Here is an 18,548-nt window from a genome sequence, read left to right as displayed (position 1 = left end):
TTGTCATCAAATTCTAAATCGGCTTTGTAATCTCTAGCAAGCATCCTTCCTTCCTTCCTGCAGCACCTCAAGGAGCCAACAGCACCACCAGCCCTTCTGGGTTGAGCCCAGGCCCTTGTATGTGCCTCACTCTCGCCAGCTCTTTGCACGTAGAGGAGAGAGTTTCTGTTGCTGTTGCCTTATGAATCAGCAGTGACAGCTGAAAACCATTTGTCCATTCTGTATGTCCTCCATCCCTTGGAATCTAGTAGTTGACATGGATTTTGGAGAATATTTATTCCTGTCACCTGGTTTTACCAGCAAAAAAGCAGCCCAAAAGGGGATGTTACCGAAATACGTTGTAAGCTTTTGTAATTCCTTCTTGTGTCTGCTGGAGGAAGGCAGAATGCACCTGAGAACAGGACTGCAGCCCTGGCTTTTGTCTTCTCTCCTACATCTTTTTAAAAGTAAAAGTGTACCTACCTTGTTTGGCTACTAACGTTTGTAAATTGCTTACATATGAAACTAAGGGCCTTTTCTTCCTTGTGAATTGTGTTCTTCAATGGTCTTGATTCTTAATTAGGTCCTCACTTTTTGAGTCTCCAACTCTGCCTTCTAGAATTAGAATGTAAGTGACCATAGGGGCCCACTACGAGCACCTGATTGTGCAGGCTCAGGAAACTCTGGAAAGGTGTATGGAGGTTCCTGCAAAGTCTATGCCACATTGTAAATGTATGTGTAGTCAGATCTATTTTTTTTAATAAATAGAATAAGGTAGTTAAACTTAGTAATATCCATTCACCAAAGGGAAGGGGGGTGTAAATCATTGTGCTTTTTTGATGAATGGCTTGTACACTGAAAAATAAATTGAACAAACTGGCATAGAGCTCAGTGAACATGAAATCAGCTATTAGAAGAAAGCTTGTGAACAAATTCTGAGGCAGATATGCATCTTTTGATTAATGCCCTATCAATCATCCACACAGCTACCTTTGCTAAGTTTTGCTGTAATCATTCATGGTTGCTTTCGGAAACACTGGCAGAGACCGTAACACTGCAGAAACGGATTATTATTACTGATTTCTCCCTAACTTACTGTGAACAATGACTGTTTTCACCATGTTCCTGCTTTCCTTTATTAAAGAAATACAATACAGAATGAAAGGAGAGTTCCTCCAAGCCTGGCGAAATTCTCCTAGGGTATTCTTAATGATATTCAGTCTTAAATGGGCAAGCTATTGTAATGTAAGGTTCGCTGTAGGAATAATAGTAATGTAATCCCATTGAAGCTGCCTTTTATGGATTGTAGTCAAATAGGCAAAATGTGGAGTCACATTAATGAACAGTATATCTTTGGAATTATTACTTAGTTGTTGAAATGATTCGAATTTTGTTATTGTAATTATTACATTCTCAGTTAATGCGCTTAACAGCAATAGTAATTAACCCACCAAACTGGAAATTTGCATGAATGCTACCTTTGCTATAACAAGAAACCCTGATTCAGTGTTTTACATAGCAAGATGGGGGAAGTGTGTGTGTGTGTGTGTGTGTGTGTGTGTGTGTGTGTGTGTGTTCACTGATTATTTTTTAAGAAAGAAATATTCATGAATATGCTTATAGTTTTGCATGCATTTTTAAGCCATTGGCAAATTCCTCGAGCACTTCATTCTTTTAAGAGGATAAACCATGCTGGCACAAAGGATGATTTGGCACTGCCTACTAGTCAAGAAATCTTTAGGTAATAGAGCAGCTTCCTCAGAACTTACTGTATGTAGCCTGGGAAATCCTGGGACGTAATGAAGTAGTGACAGGCATTAGCATGTATTATGGACTTTAATAGGCATTTAATGCTGTTTAGCTGGAAGAGGGAGTTCTGGCCTCCCATTGGAATATTCCTCCATCAAAGCCCATTGATCACAGATTTCACCCAGGAGAGGTTAATCCATCAGATTCTGTAACCAGACGGCACTGATGGAAATTCTTTAGGTGGCATTCTGGATGAACCAAGCTTTCCATCTTTACAAACAAATGAGTGATATGACAAGTACGGTGTTCAGAGCACATTTAACCAATTGATTTTCTTTCCTCTTGTAATAAGATCTGGAGACATATGAAAGTGCACAGTGTGAGCTGAGATTAAAGGAATCGCTCCATGCACAGGAACATATGGAACTGAGAGCCAATGAAAGTACTATAAAGCATGTAGTCACCTGTTCTCTTTTTTATCTAAAGTTTGTTATTGCAATAAATAGCTGTTATTGAGCCGATGCCTTTTGTTTCATTTTGCTGAATCTTATTTCAGGTCTGTGTTTGTTTGCACACACGTGCGTATTTTGTCATCTTTCTCTTGAACTTCTGAAGATGTTTGTCAATAATTGTTTTTATTTTCTAATTTAAACAGACAGACTTGATGTGATTTGGGGTGATAAAACGAGGCATAAAGGTGCAAACATGGGTTGCTGCAGTAGTTTCTGCGTTCCATGTCAGTGATGGTCTCCTGCTCTTTATTTCCCCCATGCAGCCCTGCCTTGAGTTTCACCTACCCTTCTGCACCCATGTCTCTCCATATGCATCAACAAATCTTAAGCCGACAACAGAGCTTAGGCTCGGCCTTTGGACATAGCCCTCCACTCATCCATCCTGCCCCAACTTTTCCAACACAGAGGCCTATTCCTGGGATCCCTACGGTTCTGAACCCCGTCCAGGTCAGCTCTGGCCCTTCCGAATCCTCACAGGTGAGAAAGACAGCTCGATGAGCTGGTTGGTCCTGGTAATTATAGAGGAGAGCCATTCCAGCCTGCCGCTCTTAATAAGCACTGTGACTTGGCATTCTCAGGACTTCCATATTGTTGCCTGTCTTCCTAACCCAGGGCTGTCATCTTCATTTTTGATGAATATGCTGTGTATGCGCTCCTCATGAAATAACAGCTTCTTCCATTAGAGTCATTTATCCTTGGTGGAACAGTGGGCTGCTTGATAAGCTTCACTCTGACTCAGTGCTGTATATCCCCTCATTCAATAGAAATACATTCATGAATGTGTTGCTCTCATTTGGTCACTGTCTGCTGGCGCTTAGAATCATGTGATAACATCAGAGTACGAATAAAACTGCTATGCCCTCTGTTCTTACCTCCACACTGATAACGCTCAGAGAAGAATCTGGACGCTCTAATTAAAGAACTTCACCAACAGTTCATGTTGGTTTTCTGCCCATCTCAGAACTTTGTTCTTTTGAATTCATTGTTGGTACTCATTAAAGCCCAGTCCCTCAGCACTATCCTTCTTGCTTTTAAAAGCCACAGGGAGATTATACTCGTGAGGTAAAACCGAGGAGCTGCCTCATGAATGTATTTTCTGGCTTCGAACACGTTATGAACTCTGCTACCATGGAATTGGAATGTTATCAGTCATTACTCTAGTTAGTGTCAAACAAGCCTGCTTGTTTTGAATTGCATGTTTTAGTAATGATCCTGCTCATTGATCAAAACCTAATTTTGTCCTTGTCCCTGCAATTGTGATCAGCAGAACAAGCCCACGAGTGAGTCTGCAGTGAGCAGCACTGGCGACCTGATGCACAACAAGCGGTCCAAGATCAAACCTGACGAGGACCTCCCCAGCCCTGGGCCACGGGGTCAGCAGGTGAGGCACTCAAGTTCTGCACTTGACAAAAGACCAGTTACAAAGTCTGACTTAATTTGTTTCTCTGGCTCAGAAGCAAACAAAACATGCAGGAAGCTATATGGGTTATAAACTGCTTCATAGGGTAAGTAGGTGGATTAATTTGTTACTGACCACCAATGTGACCAGGCTTCAGTCCTTAGCCCCAGTCTTGGGCCTGAAATTATAACCTCCTGGCCCTAAGCCTGAGCTGGGCAGAGCTAGTGATGTTCCCTATACTGATCATGTTCTTATTTGTACTTATTTTGCCACTTCCCAGTTTCCAGGAGAGCCTGGAGGACGGGGAGGGATCAAGGCACAACCAACCTACCCTAAGGCTACTTAGATTCCGGGCCTTCACCCAAAGCCTTGAAAGGATAGTTTAGAAATTCCAATCTGGTCTCTGCTTGAGTCACTTAGATCCTCTGAGCCTCAGTTTAAAGATGTGTATATTACCATAATACCAGCTCCTAGGGTCCCTGTGCCTGATACAGGAAAGAGGTCAATGAATATTAATCCTGAGATAGAGGCTGAACAAGAATCTGGACATCCATAGAATCTGGACTTTGCTATGGCTAGGTTGTTTCTGCCCAAAACCTTATACTGCTTTAGCCCAAACTGAGAATGGAATGAATGGATGTTATGGGTTCTGAAATCCATCCTTCCTCTTGCATTCTGCTAGCCAGCAGTTATATACAGTTGTATACAGTTTTTGTCATCTAGCCCCAGATTAGAACTGGAATCCACACATATAATTGTCTCCAGAATTCTAGAAATGCTTTGTGTTTTAATTGCTTAAAATGTCCTAAGAAGACCAGGACATACTATACCCTCCAAGCGTTAGATGCTGTGGTTCTTGTGCAGAGAATGTACCCTTGGAGATCAGAGGTTGAACACTATAAAATCTACTGAGTGCCTCTCACAGCCTCCAGTTAGAATTGCTAGTAACCATTTCCCTGGATTCTAAAATATGAGAATGAACAAATTAATATACTGAAAAGAATCTATCTGAAAGAGAAAGACCAGTCTTTTGGATAAAGACAACTTGACCTAGTTTAATTGCTTCTCTTATGGGATGACAGATTTTTTCCAGCTTGGTATTAAAGGACAGCAAAATTTGGCCTCAACAATAACAATAACAATGATTTGGACTGTTGTCTTTAATCACAAGTTAACAATCTCTGAAGAGGTATTGGTAAATCTGAAAAAAAACAAATGATTCCATATGTTCGACTTCTTCTATTCATAAAACCCGGTTGACAGACCTGGGCTCTATTTTATTTTCACTGAAAACTTACATCAGGAGGAAAAGAAACCTAAATCAGGTTTTTCTACTCTTATTCCCATTTTGCCTTATCCTCCTGCCTTTCAGGAACAGCCAGAAGGAACCACCCTGGTGAAAGAGGAAGGGGACAAAGATGAAAGCAAGCAAGAGCCTGAAGTCATCTATGAGACAAATTGCCACTGGGAAGGCTGCACCAGGGAGTTTGACACCCAGGAGCAGCTGGTACATGTAAGTGAAGGGGACTTGGGAACTGGGCTTTACAACTATGCGACCTTTCTGTGGGATCATCTTCCCTGACCCTGCGCTGAGTCAAGTTTCTTAGCTAGCAGCATTGCAAACTGGAGAGGCCTTTATGACTTTCTGAGAATAAAGAGAACTCTGAGCCACGGTGCTTGACCTGTTCAATCAGCTAAAGCTTAGTGTAAAATTCAATAAAGTCTTCAATAGAGAATGTAATGACTCTGATCCTGTAAGCCAGAGAACACTATTTGAGTTAGTGACTTTGATGGTTATTGAGTAATAGTGAGCTGGACATGAATTATTATTAACCTTTAACCAAGTTTGAGTTTCCTTTCCAAGACCCAGTAAAACAGAAAAGATTGTAGAGTTGGGAGATTCCTTTTTTCCACTTTACCTTCCTCTCCCAAACCCTCATTGCCTCAGGAATCTCCCACTGTTTTATGCAGCAATTAGTACTCCGTGTGAGATAGTTAGATGCTTGGGGCGAGCCGTTGGCACAGCTTCTTGACTTGAGGCCAACCATTGCAGGGCTAATAGTTTCATGGAAAAAGTGATATGTATTGTAAAATGTGTTTAATGATGTCTATTTTTGAAAACTGCAGTGCAGTCAGATTGAGAACCACACCTTCTCCTGCCATACTAGCTTCTTTTCCCTCCCTCCCTTGTGTATCATTTCAAATAATGCTTAGTGTGCCCCCACCCCATGCACACACACCTGATTAGCCATACGTCCTTCGCCAGTGTTTGTTTTATTCGGCACTTTCTCTCAGGCCAATAGAGTCTCCCTGGCAAATGGGACCAGGAGCTGCTGAAATGGAAGGGCATTTAGATAATCAAGAATAAAAAGATGTAGTTCACACACTCCGGTGCAGAAGGACAGGCTCCCATTAAGACATTATGGATGGTTTGCTAAGTGTGGCAGTTTCATGAGCTTTTAAAATGGAAAATCTGACAGACCAGCTTTTATTGTGACTATCCCTCCCCATACACACACTCCATTCTCTTTTATAGTAACTTTTTAATTTGAGATGATCCATATTTGTTGATAACCTTCCTCCATTTAAACACTAAGATTATTTTTTAAAACACTAAAATTATAAAATTCCTCACACATCCCCCATGTTTCATAGGCTCTATGAGCTTTTGAAGTGTGTCTTGCAACTTGGCCCATTCTGTGTGATGTGTTCCACACATTGCAGTTACATTATAGTGTTAAATATATGGTTTGTCTGTCTTGAGCTCTGTTGTGTATAGAATGTTTTGAGGATTTAACATGACATCAGCAGGGTTCCCCCCTATTTCACTTTTAATCATATCTCTATAATGGTAAAGGAAGAATTATAGATTTATCAGCACAGCAAAAAACTAGAGTATCAGATGTTTTTAATTAAGGTGTATTTCTAGATTTTTCTATGAACTTATTTTATTTTTTTCTCTTTAATTTGATGCAAGTGTTATTTTTTAAGCCAAGCCTGACTTAATGGCCCTTCATTCTGGTCGTTTTAATGGAAACCACAGACATTGTCTTATTAAAGGGGAAAAAGAAGTTTTGAATTTTTCTTTTAATGTAGAGAAACATTCCCAAAGCATAGAGTGTGCCAAGAATACCGAGTGATATAATGAGTGCACAACATAAATGAGGAGAATCGTTTGTATAAAAACTGCCATCATAACTGAGATATTGGCAGTGCTGCTTGCTTGTTAAAATGTCCTTCTGAGAGATGATGTAGTCTCCTGATGCCTTTTCTGTGGGTAAGTCATTGTAGTTTTCAAAAAATGCTGTGATTATGGTTCAGCCATTATCAAATGAGGAAGAAATAAGAGCTTGTTCTAAGCCTACATTTAAAGGGAATTGTGCTCCTCATTAGGGGCGAGGTTGGAGGTAACATTTTTTGGGTTGTGATAATAAACCTTTTTGCTGGCCACTTAATGTGAAGGCTTTTTAAAAACAGTGGATGTTGCGGGTATTTGTATTTAATCTCAGTGGAGAAAGGTTTTAGGTAGCAGTGTTGTTTTAATAGAGAAATCTGAGTAATTTAAGGTAATGGTGCTTAAGCTATCAACTGACCACCATGTTGTCTGTTTTATTGTAAAAATATGAATGAAGACATACAGTGGAATTTTTTTTTATTCTAAATCAGCTAGAAAAAATGCCAGGATTAGAAGGAAATTTAATATATTGTCTTTATGATATTAGTTTTAGTCTGAGAAAATTATATGAATAAGTAAACTTATTTAAGTGAATTAAAAATCATAACTTACAACTACATAAATAGAGTAGTTTATATCACTTATTTGCTACCTTTTTACTCGTTATCCAAAGTGTGGAAATTCCATTTTTGTGCATTTAAACTGATTTTACTTTGCATGACATTTAAGTACCTTCATACTCACGAGTGTATCTGGTAGCATTAGCAGTGACCTGGTATAGAATAGGCGCTTTATTTTTTGTTGAATGAACCAATAGCTACTTCAAGTCCACCTAATTACTTTGGCAGATGGAAATAATACCAGCTGCAAAAACCACCTTTTTAGGGATAGAGGGGAGCATTAACTGCTTCTATTCCTATGACTTTCCTTGGAGAGAGGACATTTTGTGAATTAGTTGAATTTTCATGCTACATACACCCAAGGGGCAAGGTGTTAAGCCATTCTGATGCTGCGCCTTATTTATAGCTATGATCCATTCTTTTTCCTCCTCTTACAGTTAATGGAAAGATTCATGATTCTTCATGGTTGTCTATCTAGTGTCTGGCAGTCCCGACTGCCTGCTAAAGCAAGTCACTATCTATAATTGATATCCTTCTGTGGAATAGGGTGCTGGCTGCAATTGAAGGGCTTTGCTGAAAGCTCTTAAATCCTGACAAGTTCTCCCCTTGTTCTGGTTTAGTCACTGAGCTGCACGGTTGGAATTCCAGAGTCATTTGAACTTGGTGCAAAAGAGAGACATGTGTTTCACGTTAGCAAATCACAAAGTTGAAGAGGAGAATTAGAGACTCCACTGACTTTGCCTGCCAGGTAGTCTCATTTCCAGTGTAATGAACTCCATGTTCTATTGAAAAGATTACCTCGTCCCATTACTGTCCGAACAGATGGGCTGAGTATTGCCTCTCCCTTCTCTTCTCCTTTATTTCAAGCCCCTGTCCTTCTCCGATTGTGTTTATTCTATATTTGCTGTGGGGTCTTTATCACTGAGTGTTTAATTAGTTTTCCTTCCCATCAAGATAATTATAATTGGGCTTAGTTATTCTCAAGCTGGTATTAAATCTGTCATAAATTTTCATCTATGCCCAGAAGCTAAGAAGATTGATACATATTTTTGTTAACCAGGTTTTTGTTGTACTTTGTCCCTTTCTTCAGGTCAGTTAAAATAGAAGGGAACAAGAGAGTAAGAAGGATATATAGTACAAAAGTTAATTAAAGTACCTTCGATTAAAACTGAATTTATTATTGATTTGTCAAGATGCAAGCACTTTCTCTTACCTTGACATCCGAAAGCACATATTCTAACATCTCGAAATCAGTTGAAAAGTTCACATTTTCCTTTCAATATTAAGTTAATTAGACTCTTTTTGCTGTTGTACATTATATCTTACATAAGACATCTTAACTTTAAATTTGTAGAATATCAGTTCTCAAAGTATTGCTTCTGTTTTTGCTTTGTTTTGTTTGGTTTGGTTGAGCTTTTGTTATTATGCAAAAAACTCATTGTCTTCTGGACTGGCTTCTCATACAGATGTGAGAGCTTTCCAGTCCTTCCCATTTCTTTGTTGTGTTAGTTCTGTCTTAGAAGTCAGTTCCATTTTTGGCTTTTGGATGACTGAGCATCTGAAGTCAGGTCTCGGAAATCTGCACACTTTGTTTCTGAATGACACTATGTATGCTACAAGTGTTTTGAGAGGCTTTTTAAAAAGAGGAAAAGGAATAAATGTAGAGAATGTGTACCTCAGTGTGGGTCACCACTGCTGAGTGGCTAGTGATAGCAATACTTGAAAACATCACTGTTGAGATCTGAAAGAAGAAAAATAGTGTAATCACCATACCTAATGGCCACCTGTTCACTGCATCACTATAATGCCTTACCCTCTCTTTTAGTTTAAGAAACAACACATGTAATATCCTTTCCAAAGGTCGTTAAAAGGTTAAATTATTTTTTAACAGTTTTATTCCTCACCCCATCCCCAGTAGAATAACCTCACAGTCAGGGCCTTGAAAGTTGCACTGCGGGGCTGTTGTCTCCTGCCATCGATGCCGCACAGCAGAGAATGTGAGTTGTGTGTATATCGGTCCCAGCTTCAACTGGGTGGCATTTCAGTCTCTGTACTCCTTCCTCCATGTGTATCTTTAAACGTGTTGTCAAAATCCACCTTTTTATAGAGTGATTAACCACCTACTTGATTTTAAATGCTTTCCTGTGCTGCAATTTTTGATCTCTAGAAGCATACCAAAGTTTCCTTTATCGGAAAAATACAGTTATAATCACCTTTACTGTCATTTGAAAACTGACAGATTTAGATATAAAAAAGCACATCTAATCTGTGAAGAATTGATGCATCCATAGAAATTTGGGGAAGAGTTAGGATGTGGTGAAAACATTATTTTCATATTAGTACCGCGATCCTAAATTTACATTTTAAATGTTTTCCATCTAATTTTGATCTCTTTGCTAAAGTTGCATTGTGCATCCTTACCTAAGAGAATATTGAGTTTAAGATGTGATAGGGGTCTTAGATATGAGGCCGAAATTAGTTTTGTCTGTACATGAAATGTAAAACAAATGAGTGGAGATTGTGATCTTATTTTCCCTACATGGAGTTGCTAGTTAATTTAGTTACTTTAATTACTTGGAAATATTTTATGCAAAATGTAGACAAAGAACCACCAACTTCAAAGCCACCCTTTGACAGTTGTGCCTCAAGGGGCACGTTCTTTTTAAAGTTATTGACTAAATTGCACCTGCAGAAATTGTTCCCATAAAGACATTCAGGAGATTAGACAGAGTGAAGGGCATGGAGGGCTGTGTGGTCCACTAGCGAAAGCCTTCAAGGGCCAGGGGAATTCTGAGTGGCAGCCCCATCTCTGCTCTGACCCTCCAGATAACCTCCCTGGAATCATTTGACCCTTTAGAATGTTATTTTCTCACTTATCATACTGTGAAAGAGCCATGAAAATAAATGTTGTCCCCAATGTCCAAGGCCAAACAGAGATCACAAGCAGTAAGTCTAACAAGAAACAGAGGGTCTAAAGTGGGTAACTCTGTCTTTTTGTTTTATGTATTTGTGTTTTGTAGGGTTGAGTGAGGGAGAGGAGGGGAGTGGCACTGTTGAGTTTTGTGGCTTCTTCATGTCAGCTCTAAGGCTTATTTTATATTTATTGTTGCTGAACTGGGACATGCACTTGACTAAAGTCGAGACCACATTTTTTTTCCCAGTCTGTATTTGTAGGACTTGGCTAAGACGTTTTGACTCCTTGATCTCCGTTTTAGTAAAAGCAAGTGAAGCATTTGAATTGGATAGTCCTTGGGATAGGAATAGCAAACAGGTTTCATCTCACTTAAGTGCCAGCTTATTGGCTGGTCATCACTTAGGGTGCTGTGCTGAGCTCTCCTCTCATTTCAGCCATGGAGGTGGGGGGTAAGGATATGCAGCCAGTTATGGATGACTGCCCCCAGGTGGGGTCTCAGAGGAGGCAGGTACTTGCTATCTCTTTCCCAGGGTCTATTCCAACCCTATAAATTAAGTGCCCTCCAGAATAATTGTAGTTAATTTTTCTATGAAGTGGTGTATTGATTACTTGAGTAATTTTTTGAATTATTAAAATGGCCCCTTTACTAGTATGCCTTAACCATTGAATGAAGAATAACAAATCAGTATTTTGAGTAAGATATAACTGGCACAGAGTAATATCTTAGTTACTTTCTTAAATTTACTCAGCCATTTTATATCCCCTGAAATGTTTCATTTTATGTACCCCCTGAAATATTTCATCAAAATCTTCATTCAAGTAACTGTTTCTCTCATTGGAGGAGGATTTTCCTATCAAGAGCTCATTGATTGGTTCTGAATAATACTTTAGGTGGGATTTTGGATTCTGCCAGTAATTAGTTCCCTGGGATATTCAATATGGACCCACTTTATACAAGAGGGGATGATGGTCACTTTGAACGGGGCTTCACACCTCGTTGAAATATAGTCGTCTATAGCAGATCTTGCTGGCACAGTATGTCCCTTTGGTTCTCAGGAAAAGTACGAGTTGACATTAGCAGATCAGCCATTCTCTCAACAAGTCCTCATCAGAAGCAGGCCTGAGAGTGGCCTGCATGGCATCCCACTGCCCCAGCTTGATGTTGGGCACATTGCCCGCAGAACTTAGAACGGACCCTCTGGGACTGGTCATTCTCATTGGGAAGGGAGACAAGGAAGCATGCAAGCATAGTGAACAATAGGAGGAAGGACATAATGAAGCCGCATTGTGTAGTTGAGATTCTAGGGGCTCAGAGAGGGAGAAGTACATGAGTGGTATCTAAGAAGCTTCTGGGAAACAGGTGAGGAATATGGTTAAGGCCAAGCAAAGCATGGGGGTCAACTTTTTAGGAGTGATGATGATGATAATGATGGTGATGGTAACAGTGACAGTGATTGTTTTATAAGAAGAAGTAGCACCTGATGTGAAAGAATACTTTGGCTTACCACTATTCTGCAACAATAGGAGTACATGGCGTTTCAAAGCTGACAGACCTGAGTTCAAGGCCTAACCTCTACCCTAGACACGTCACATTCCCTCTCTATGAAATAAGGATGATAATAGTATTTACTTCAGAAAAAGGTTGGGGGGATTAGCCAAAAAATCATACTCAATAAAATGTTAGTAATTGTCCTTGTAAGAGGACAAAAAAGTGTAAAGATTTTTTTTTTTTTTTTTACCAGCTGCCAGGTCCATGCATGTTGTCTATAAAAGCGAGGCTTAGATTGATATTTGGTCAGTGTTTGGGTTGACATGTCACCATGAAATTAATTGCATAAAGATGCTGAGACTAGGCCCCTGGCAGCCCTAAGACAAAAAGACTAGAGAAGTTCCTGGGTCCATTCCTTACTCTCCAAATCCCTCCTGGCACTCGCTTGTGCTATGATGAGAATCAGAGCCTAATCCTGCACCCTTCTGAAAGTTCTCATTGGTGGTCACTCTAAAAGCAAGGCACACTAGGGCAGAGAAATCATTGTAGGACCATTAGCAGCATTGCTGACCTCTGCCTACTAGATGCCAGGAGTGCCCTCCTCCATCATGACAACCAAGAATGTCTCCAGACATTGTCAAATGCCCCTGGGGGTCAAAATGTCCCTAGTTTTGCCCCATATTCTTCCTCTTGTAGTGTAGGAAAAAATAATGAAAAAAAGTATGTGATTAAAGATAAATTTTCTTTTGCTTAGAATGCTCAGATTAAAAAGAGAAGATGACCTCATTAAATACTTTTGAGCAAAAGGCTATTCGATATATATGTATGTGGCGTGCTTATGTGCATGCATGCATATGTACATATGTACATATGTTTATGTGGTGCATGTTGTATGTACATGCTTCTGTGGGTGTGTAAATTAGCAGAGCTTAATTTTAAAACCACATTTGCTAAGGTTAGTCACTTAGTAGTTCTCAGCAAGGCCTTTACCAACTAGTCCCTTGGTCTTGGTGGAAAAATTCCATCACCGTAGTTTGTTTTTTTTTTCCTTAGACCAAGGGAAGTCATTTAGTCTTCAGCTTCTGATATCATGGCCAGCAGGATTGGATATCAGACTTCTGCTTTGACATAAAACAGAGCTCCAGGAACAGAAAGCAATTTTCTATGCAAGGAATTCTTGAAGATTCAGGGACATTTAGGCTTTTCTGAGATTAGCTAAATACTGCAATATATATATATATATATATTCATTTCTAGAGCAGTTAATGTTGACATGAGAAGAGAACTGTAAATGGCATATCCTCAAAAAACTATGTATAGGCCAAGGCCTTAAACTTGAACTACCCCTACCCCACCCCTCCGAATTTCCAGTAAACTAGCATTAATCAGTGAGCAGGGTGTGGAGAGCACATTGGATGGTGTGTTGAAGATTTAGCTTTTATTCTTATATCTGCCCCAAATTGTTTCTATTAGTAAAGTCACCTACAACTTAAGTTTTTCACTTTGTTTTATATTTGCGAGGATAGAATGAGATCATATCATGAAAGTGCTTTTGTAAGTGCTACAGCATTATTCAAATATGAGGAAGAATGAACTCTAGAAGTAGTAATAATCAACATAATTAGTTCAAGAATTTAGAGATTAAGGAGACTTTTCATCAAAATAAGAAGAGAGTATATAAGTATGTCATTGATTTGGTTGTACCCTCTCAACCTGTGTAGGCTGTTGATAGTACTTGCTACAACATATCATCATCACCTGGTGGCCACTACGCAAATTTCAGGCATAGTGTTGGAAAAAGCCTCATGCATGTCAGACCTATGGACTTGGGTTTGGGGCTGGTGGGGAGAGCAAGACCTGACATATAGGTCTTTTGCGTCTGTCCCTTTGAGTAAGGGGAATATACAGGGCAGGCTTTTATGAGGACTAAAGATGTACAGGCAGAGCAGTGGGAAAACAGGTAATGTGAAGGTACAGAAGAAGGAATGAGAGAAGGGTCTCATGGAGGTTGTATTTGAACATTGTCTTTAAAGAACAGGTGGATTTAAATAGGAAATGACTACTGCAGGGAGGAGTTGGGGCTCCCAAGGGAGAAAAGGCAGCAGGAAGAAGTTAATGGATACAGAAAGTATAGGAGAATTTTATCTATGATAGTGGCTAATATAATAAAAGGCTGGCATTTCTGACATTTCTTTTGCTTAGAGCTATAATTACGAAATGTTTCATTCTAAGAATTTGATTGAAGAGTGGTAAATAATGCAGTTATGAACCAAAGTGTTTTAGAAGACAGAGGGTAGTGGGAATTAAGATTGAAGAGCAGAGTAGCACTGTTTCCTGGGTTAGGTGTGATAGACTAGGAGTCCGAGTTATATTCCAGATGGAGTAAGGAGAATCAAATGTTTCTGATGAGAGGAATGGCTTGAGCCAGCATGAGCTTTAGAAAGATGGGGGCTGAGCTTTGCAAAACCCTAGAAGGTATAAGTGTTGTGTTTTGAAGAGAGGAGGGGTAGGATGGGACAGAACCAGAAGTGAGATTCTACAGTAGCAATTATTTTTAAATACCTGAGAGGAAAGTTCTGAGATGTTTCACAATTACAGTTTTCACAGCTAATGTGGATAGTTGTAGATGTTCAGAGAGTAGTCAGAAGGTTCTGGGGGGCAGACTGAGCATTGGGATTTGGTTTTGCCTGTGGGACCCCTGTCTCTTCTGTACATGGCCCAAGGTTCTAAGATTCTAGTGTCTTTTAAAAGTAGAGTCATCAGCCTTGTTGGGAGAATGACCTTTAATGACTTTTGGAAGATGCCTGCTCCAGTGCTAGTCAAGTTTTTAGGGCCCAGTTAGAGACGGTTTTCTTGTGTGATTATTATTTTTCTTTCTTTATTGTTTTGTTTTTTGGTGTGCCTTATTTTCTAGTTATAAATACATAATCTCGGGTTCTGAAAATGTCTTTCTAATCAAGAAAACAAAACTACACAGCTGTGTGCTATGGGATGCCGTTGGTGGGTGGTGGTCTGTTTCCATACCTGGCCAGGTCTTGTCTCCTATGCTCCCTTCACGCCACCTGCACAGATATCATGTTTCTTTGGATGCTGTCTCTGTGCCTCAGCACACTGATGTGTCTCAAGTAGCTGAGAGCTCTCTCTAGGGTAGGTGAAAAGGCTGGTTCATGAAAAGCAGGTAGCAGGTCTTTCTGGAAGCTTTCCTGGAAGAAGTGAAAGTTCTGGTACTTTTCTCTCATTAAGAGGTGGCGCATTTCCCATCACGAGATAAAGCAGTCAAACTGCAAATGAAGCACAGTGCTGTGTTCTGCTTGTGTTTAGCAGAGATAAACTTCACTGCATCCTCAGTGCTGAGGCGTTTGGCTTCTGGCAGCAGCTTTAATTGCTAAAATGCAGATTTTTTTTTTCTTGATCAAGAGGGGATTATTCTTGTTATCAGTATAGAGCATCTTATTTCAAGATGAAAAGCCTTCACGGAATAAGAGATGCCAATGTTTGTACAAAGCTTTTTGGAGATTGACAACTCAAAGAGAAAGTATGATTTATTAGCCTATAATGGCTAACCCTGAGCGATGGTCTAGGTCCTACTGATTTGTGAAATTGCTTAATGTGAACTGCCTTTTTATGCCACTCAAGCCCCAGGTTACTCAAATAAATGTAGAGTCTACATTATATGATATGTTCTGAGAGAGGGAGAAAGGAAAGAGGGATGGGGGAAGGAGAAAGGTGGCTTCTAAAATCCATCTTGGTGGTGCCTTTTCCACAAGTTTGGCTGATAAGCTAGTGGAGAAAAGATTAATAACAAGGCTTGTCGCTATCAGTAACTGCTTGTCGATTCTTTGTAACAGGGCTGTCTGTTCAGCATGGAAATTATTGATTAAATAAAAATTGCTATTAGATTGTGATGTGATCCATAATCACAAACAATGGTGGACATTCCTCTTTTAGATCCTCAGCCATGCATCAAGTTGTTTCTTTTTTTTCCACGGCTGTAATTTATATTGCGCTGACATTCGAGCTCATTAGGTTTATCCTTTCTGCTTGGAGGCCTGAAAGCATGAGCATGAGCAGTGCAGACTGGCCAGAGGGGAGCCGAAGGATACAAGGACAGTTCTGGTCAGGGGCCTGGCCAGTTCATTCACTGGACTACAGCAGGATTTCTTTTTTCTTTTTTTTTTTTTTTAACTTTTCTTTTTCAAAAAATGTGGTAAAATGCACATAACATAAAATTTATTTATTTTTTCCAGCTTTATTGATATATAATTGATGAATAAAATGATATGTATTCAGAGTATACAATATGATCATTTGATTACACATTGTGAAATAACAACATCAAGATAATTAACACAGCCGTCACCTTACCTTTTTTGGTGTGTGTAGTGAGAACAATTAAGATCTACTCTCCTAGCAAATTTCAGGCATATAATACAGTATTATTAACTATAGTCAGTATGCCGTCCACAGATCCTCAGAGCTTATTCAACTTATAACCCAAAGTTTATACCCTTTGACTAACATTACCCTGTTTCCTCTGCCCCCAGCCCCCGGCAGTCACCACTCTATTCTTATTCTGTGAGTTTGACACTTTCTTCTTCTTCTTCTTCTTCTTTTTTTTTTAAGGTCACATGTTTAAGTGATACTATACAATATTTGTCTTTCTCTGTCTGACTTATCTCACTTAGCATAATGTCCTCCGGGTTCATCCATGTTGTCACAAATGGCAGGATTTCTTTTCTTTTTATGGCTGAATAATATTCTATTTATTTATCTATCCCACATTTTCTTTATCCATATATCTGTTGACTCTTAGGTAGTTTCCATATCTTGGCTATGCTGCAATGAACATGGGATAACAGATATCTCTTTGATATACTGATTTCATTTCCTTCAGATATATACCCAGAAGTGGGATAACTGGAACATACAGTGGTTCTATTTTTAATTTTTAGGGGAATCTCCATACTGTTTTCCATAATGGCTGTACCAATTTACATTCCCACCAACAGTACACAAGGCCTCCCTTTTCTCCATATTCCAGCCAATATTTATTATCTCTTGTCATTTTGATAATAGCCATCCCAACAGATGTGAGAGGATATCTCACTGTGGTTTTGACTTGCACTTCTCTGATGTTTAATGATGTTGAGCACCTTTTTATGTACCTGTTGGCCTGTTGTATGTCTGCTTTGAAAAAAAGGTCTATTCAGATTTTTTCCCTATTTTTAAATCAGATTATTTGGGGGTTTGAGGGCTTATTGTTTGTTTGTTTTGTTTTTTCTTTTTGGATACTGTTGAAAGTAAATGTTACTCTTCATCACAAACTTCAGACCCCTTCTTCAAAACAGAGATGAGAGTCAGATGCCCTCTAGGATTCCAGCTAAAACTCATGTACTCATCCAGAACACCTGTCTTTTGCTTTAGGGGATATGTAGTAAAGAATATATTAAACTTATGGCAGGAATACTGGGAAAAGGCAGAACTTGGAACTTGAAACTCTGAGCTCTGAGTCCCTGCTCCTATCCCTCATCCATATTGTTATTTTCTAGTTTTACTTTAAGCCGTAGCCCTTCAAATAGAGAGAGGCAAAAATGAGACTTCTCTAGGGTGAAAGTGGCCAGTGGGATAACCCTTTGGTGCCTTACATAGGGACAGTACCAGGTGCAGAGGCACAGCTCGGACCAGACAAGAAGCTTCCTGATGGGCCTGGTTAAAGAGCATGAGACTGCAGGAGAAGCCACTGCAAGAGAGCTGGGGGTCACTAAGGAGAGTCATTCTGATTCAGCAATCACATTTACTAAAAAAAAAAAAACACAGAGTATGAAAAATACGGGTCCTAGTGGAATCCTTTAATAAAGCTAGATCTAAAATCATACATACAGAAAATGGAAAGAAAGCACACACGTGGAGATAAGAGAGAGGTGTGACATAGACTCTTCTGATCCCCATCCAGCGTACTGCCTGGTGAACATGCTGATGACCACAGAAGAGCTGCTTGTGGGAGCCGGGAAAGAAGCATGTTTCCTGGTTTAGAGGTGACACATGGCAGTGAAAGAAAAACAGTTCACTTTCTAGTTTGCTCTTCTGTTTTGTGTTATTTGAATGCATGGACCTGAGGGTGCAGCAGTGACTCAGAGGAGGCCTGTCCTCCGCAGCTTCGTGTCCAGAACAGAGACAGCAGCAAGAGAATAAGAGTGCTTGTCAGCTGAAACGGGGATGAAGATCACCATTGGCAAAGGGGATCAGAGGCCAGTTGAGTGACAATATCTCTCTAGCAGACAGGCTTCTCCTATTCCAGAGGTCTGAGGACTGTTACATTTACAAATGTAACCATGAAGCAGTATCAGAAATTTGTGAGCAATCATAAAAAATCTGTGAGGTGCTGGGAAATTGAAGGTGGTGAATGTCATTCTGCACTTTGAAAAGGAGCAAGAAAATTAATTCTGTAAATTAGTAGGTGGAGAATGTCAAATCAGTTCTACAGAAAACTATATTTTAAATTTTAAAAGTTTGTTGTCCTAATATAAGACAAAATAGTAATCACCATGACCCTCAGGGCTCACCAAGAAAACTGTCATGCTAGCCCAGGCCAGTATTTTCTTTGAAATATCGTTAGACTGGTTCATCAGGAAAATACTGTAAATATGTGTTGGGACTTCAGCAAAACATTTAATAAGCAACTTTAGCCAAGACAGAAAGTGATGGTTGTGT

The 18,548-nt window shown here is 39.6% G+C and overlaps 1 protein-coding gene across 6 annotated transcripts in view; it reads left to right on the top strand.

Moving 5' to 3' along the window:
* Nucleotides 1–18,548, top strand: part of GLI3 (GLI family zinc finger 3) — a 282,259-nt gene that overhangs the window by 214,259 nt on the left and 49,452 nt on the right. For 5 of the 6 annotated variants that reach the window (XM_023521285.1, XM_023521287.1, XM_023521288.1 and 2 more), the window contains 3 exons: nt 2,504–2,717; nt 3,505–3,621; nt 5,012–5,152. In XM_023521285.1, the coding sequence (XP_023377053.1) occupies nt 2,504–2,717; nt 3,505–3,621; nt 5,012–5,152 (472 nt within the window). The remainder of the gene's footprint in view (nt 1–2,503; nt 2,718–3,504; nt 3,622–5,011; nt 5,153–18,548) is intronic. The other variant, XM_023521286.1, reaches the window with a different exon arrangement.

The sequence above is a fragment of the Pteropus vampyrus genome, unplaced genomic scaffold, assembly GCF_000151845.1.
Source record: "Pteropus vampyrus isolate Shadow unplaced genomic scaffold, Pvam_2.0 Scaffold302, whole genome shotgun sequence".
In the NCBI taxonomy this organism is placed as follows: Eukaryota; Metazoa; Chordata; class Mammalia; order Chiroptera; family Pteropodidae; genus Pteropus; species Pteropus vampyrus.
Note: the sequence above shows the minus strand (reverse complement) of the source record. Positions and strands in the feature narration are given on the sequence as shown.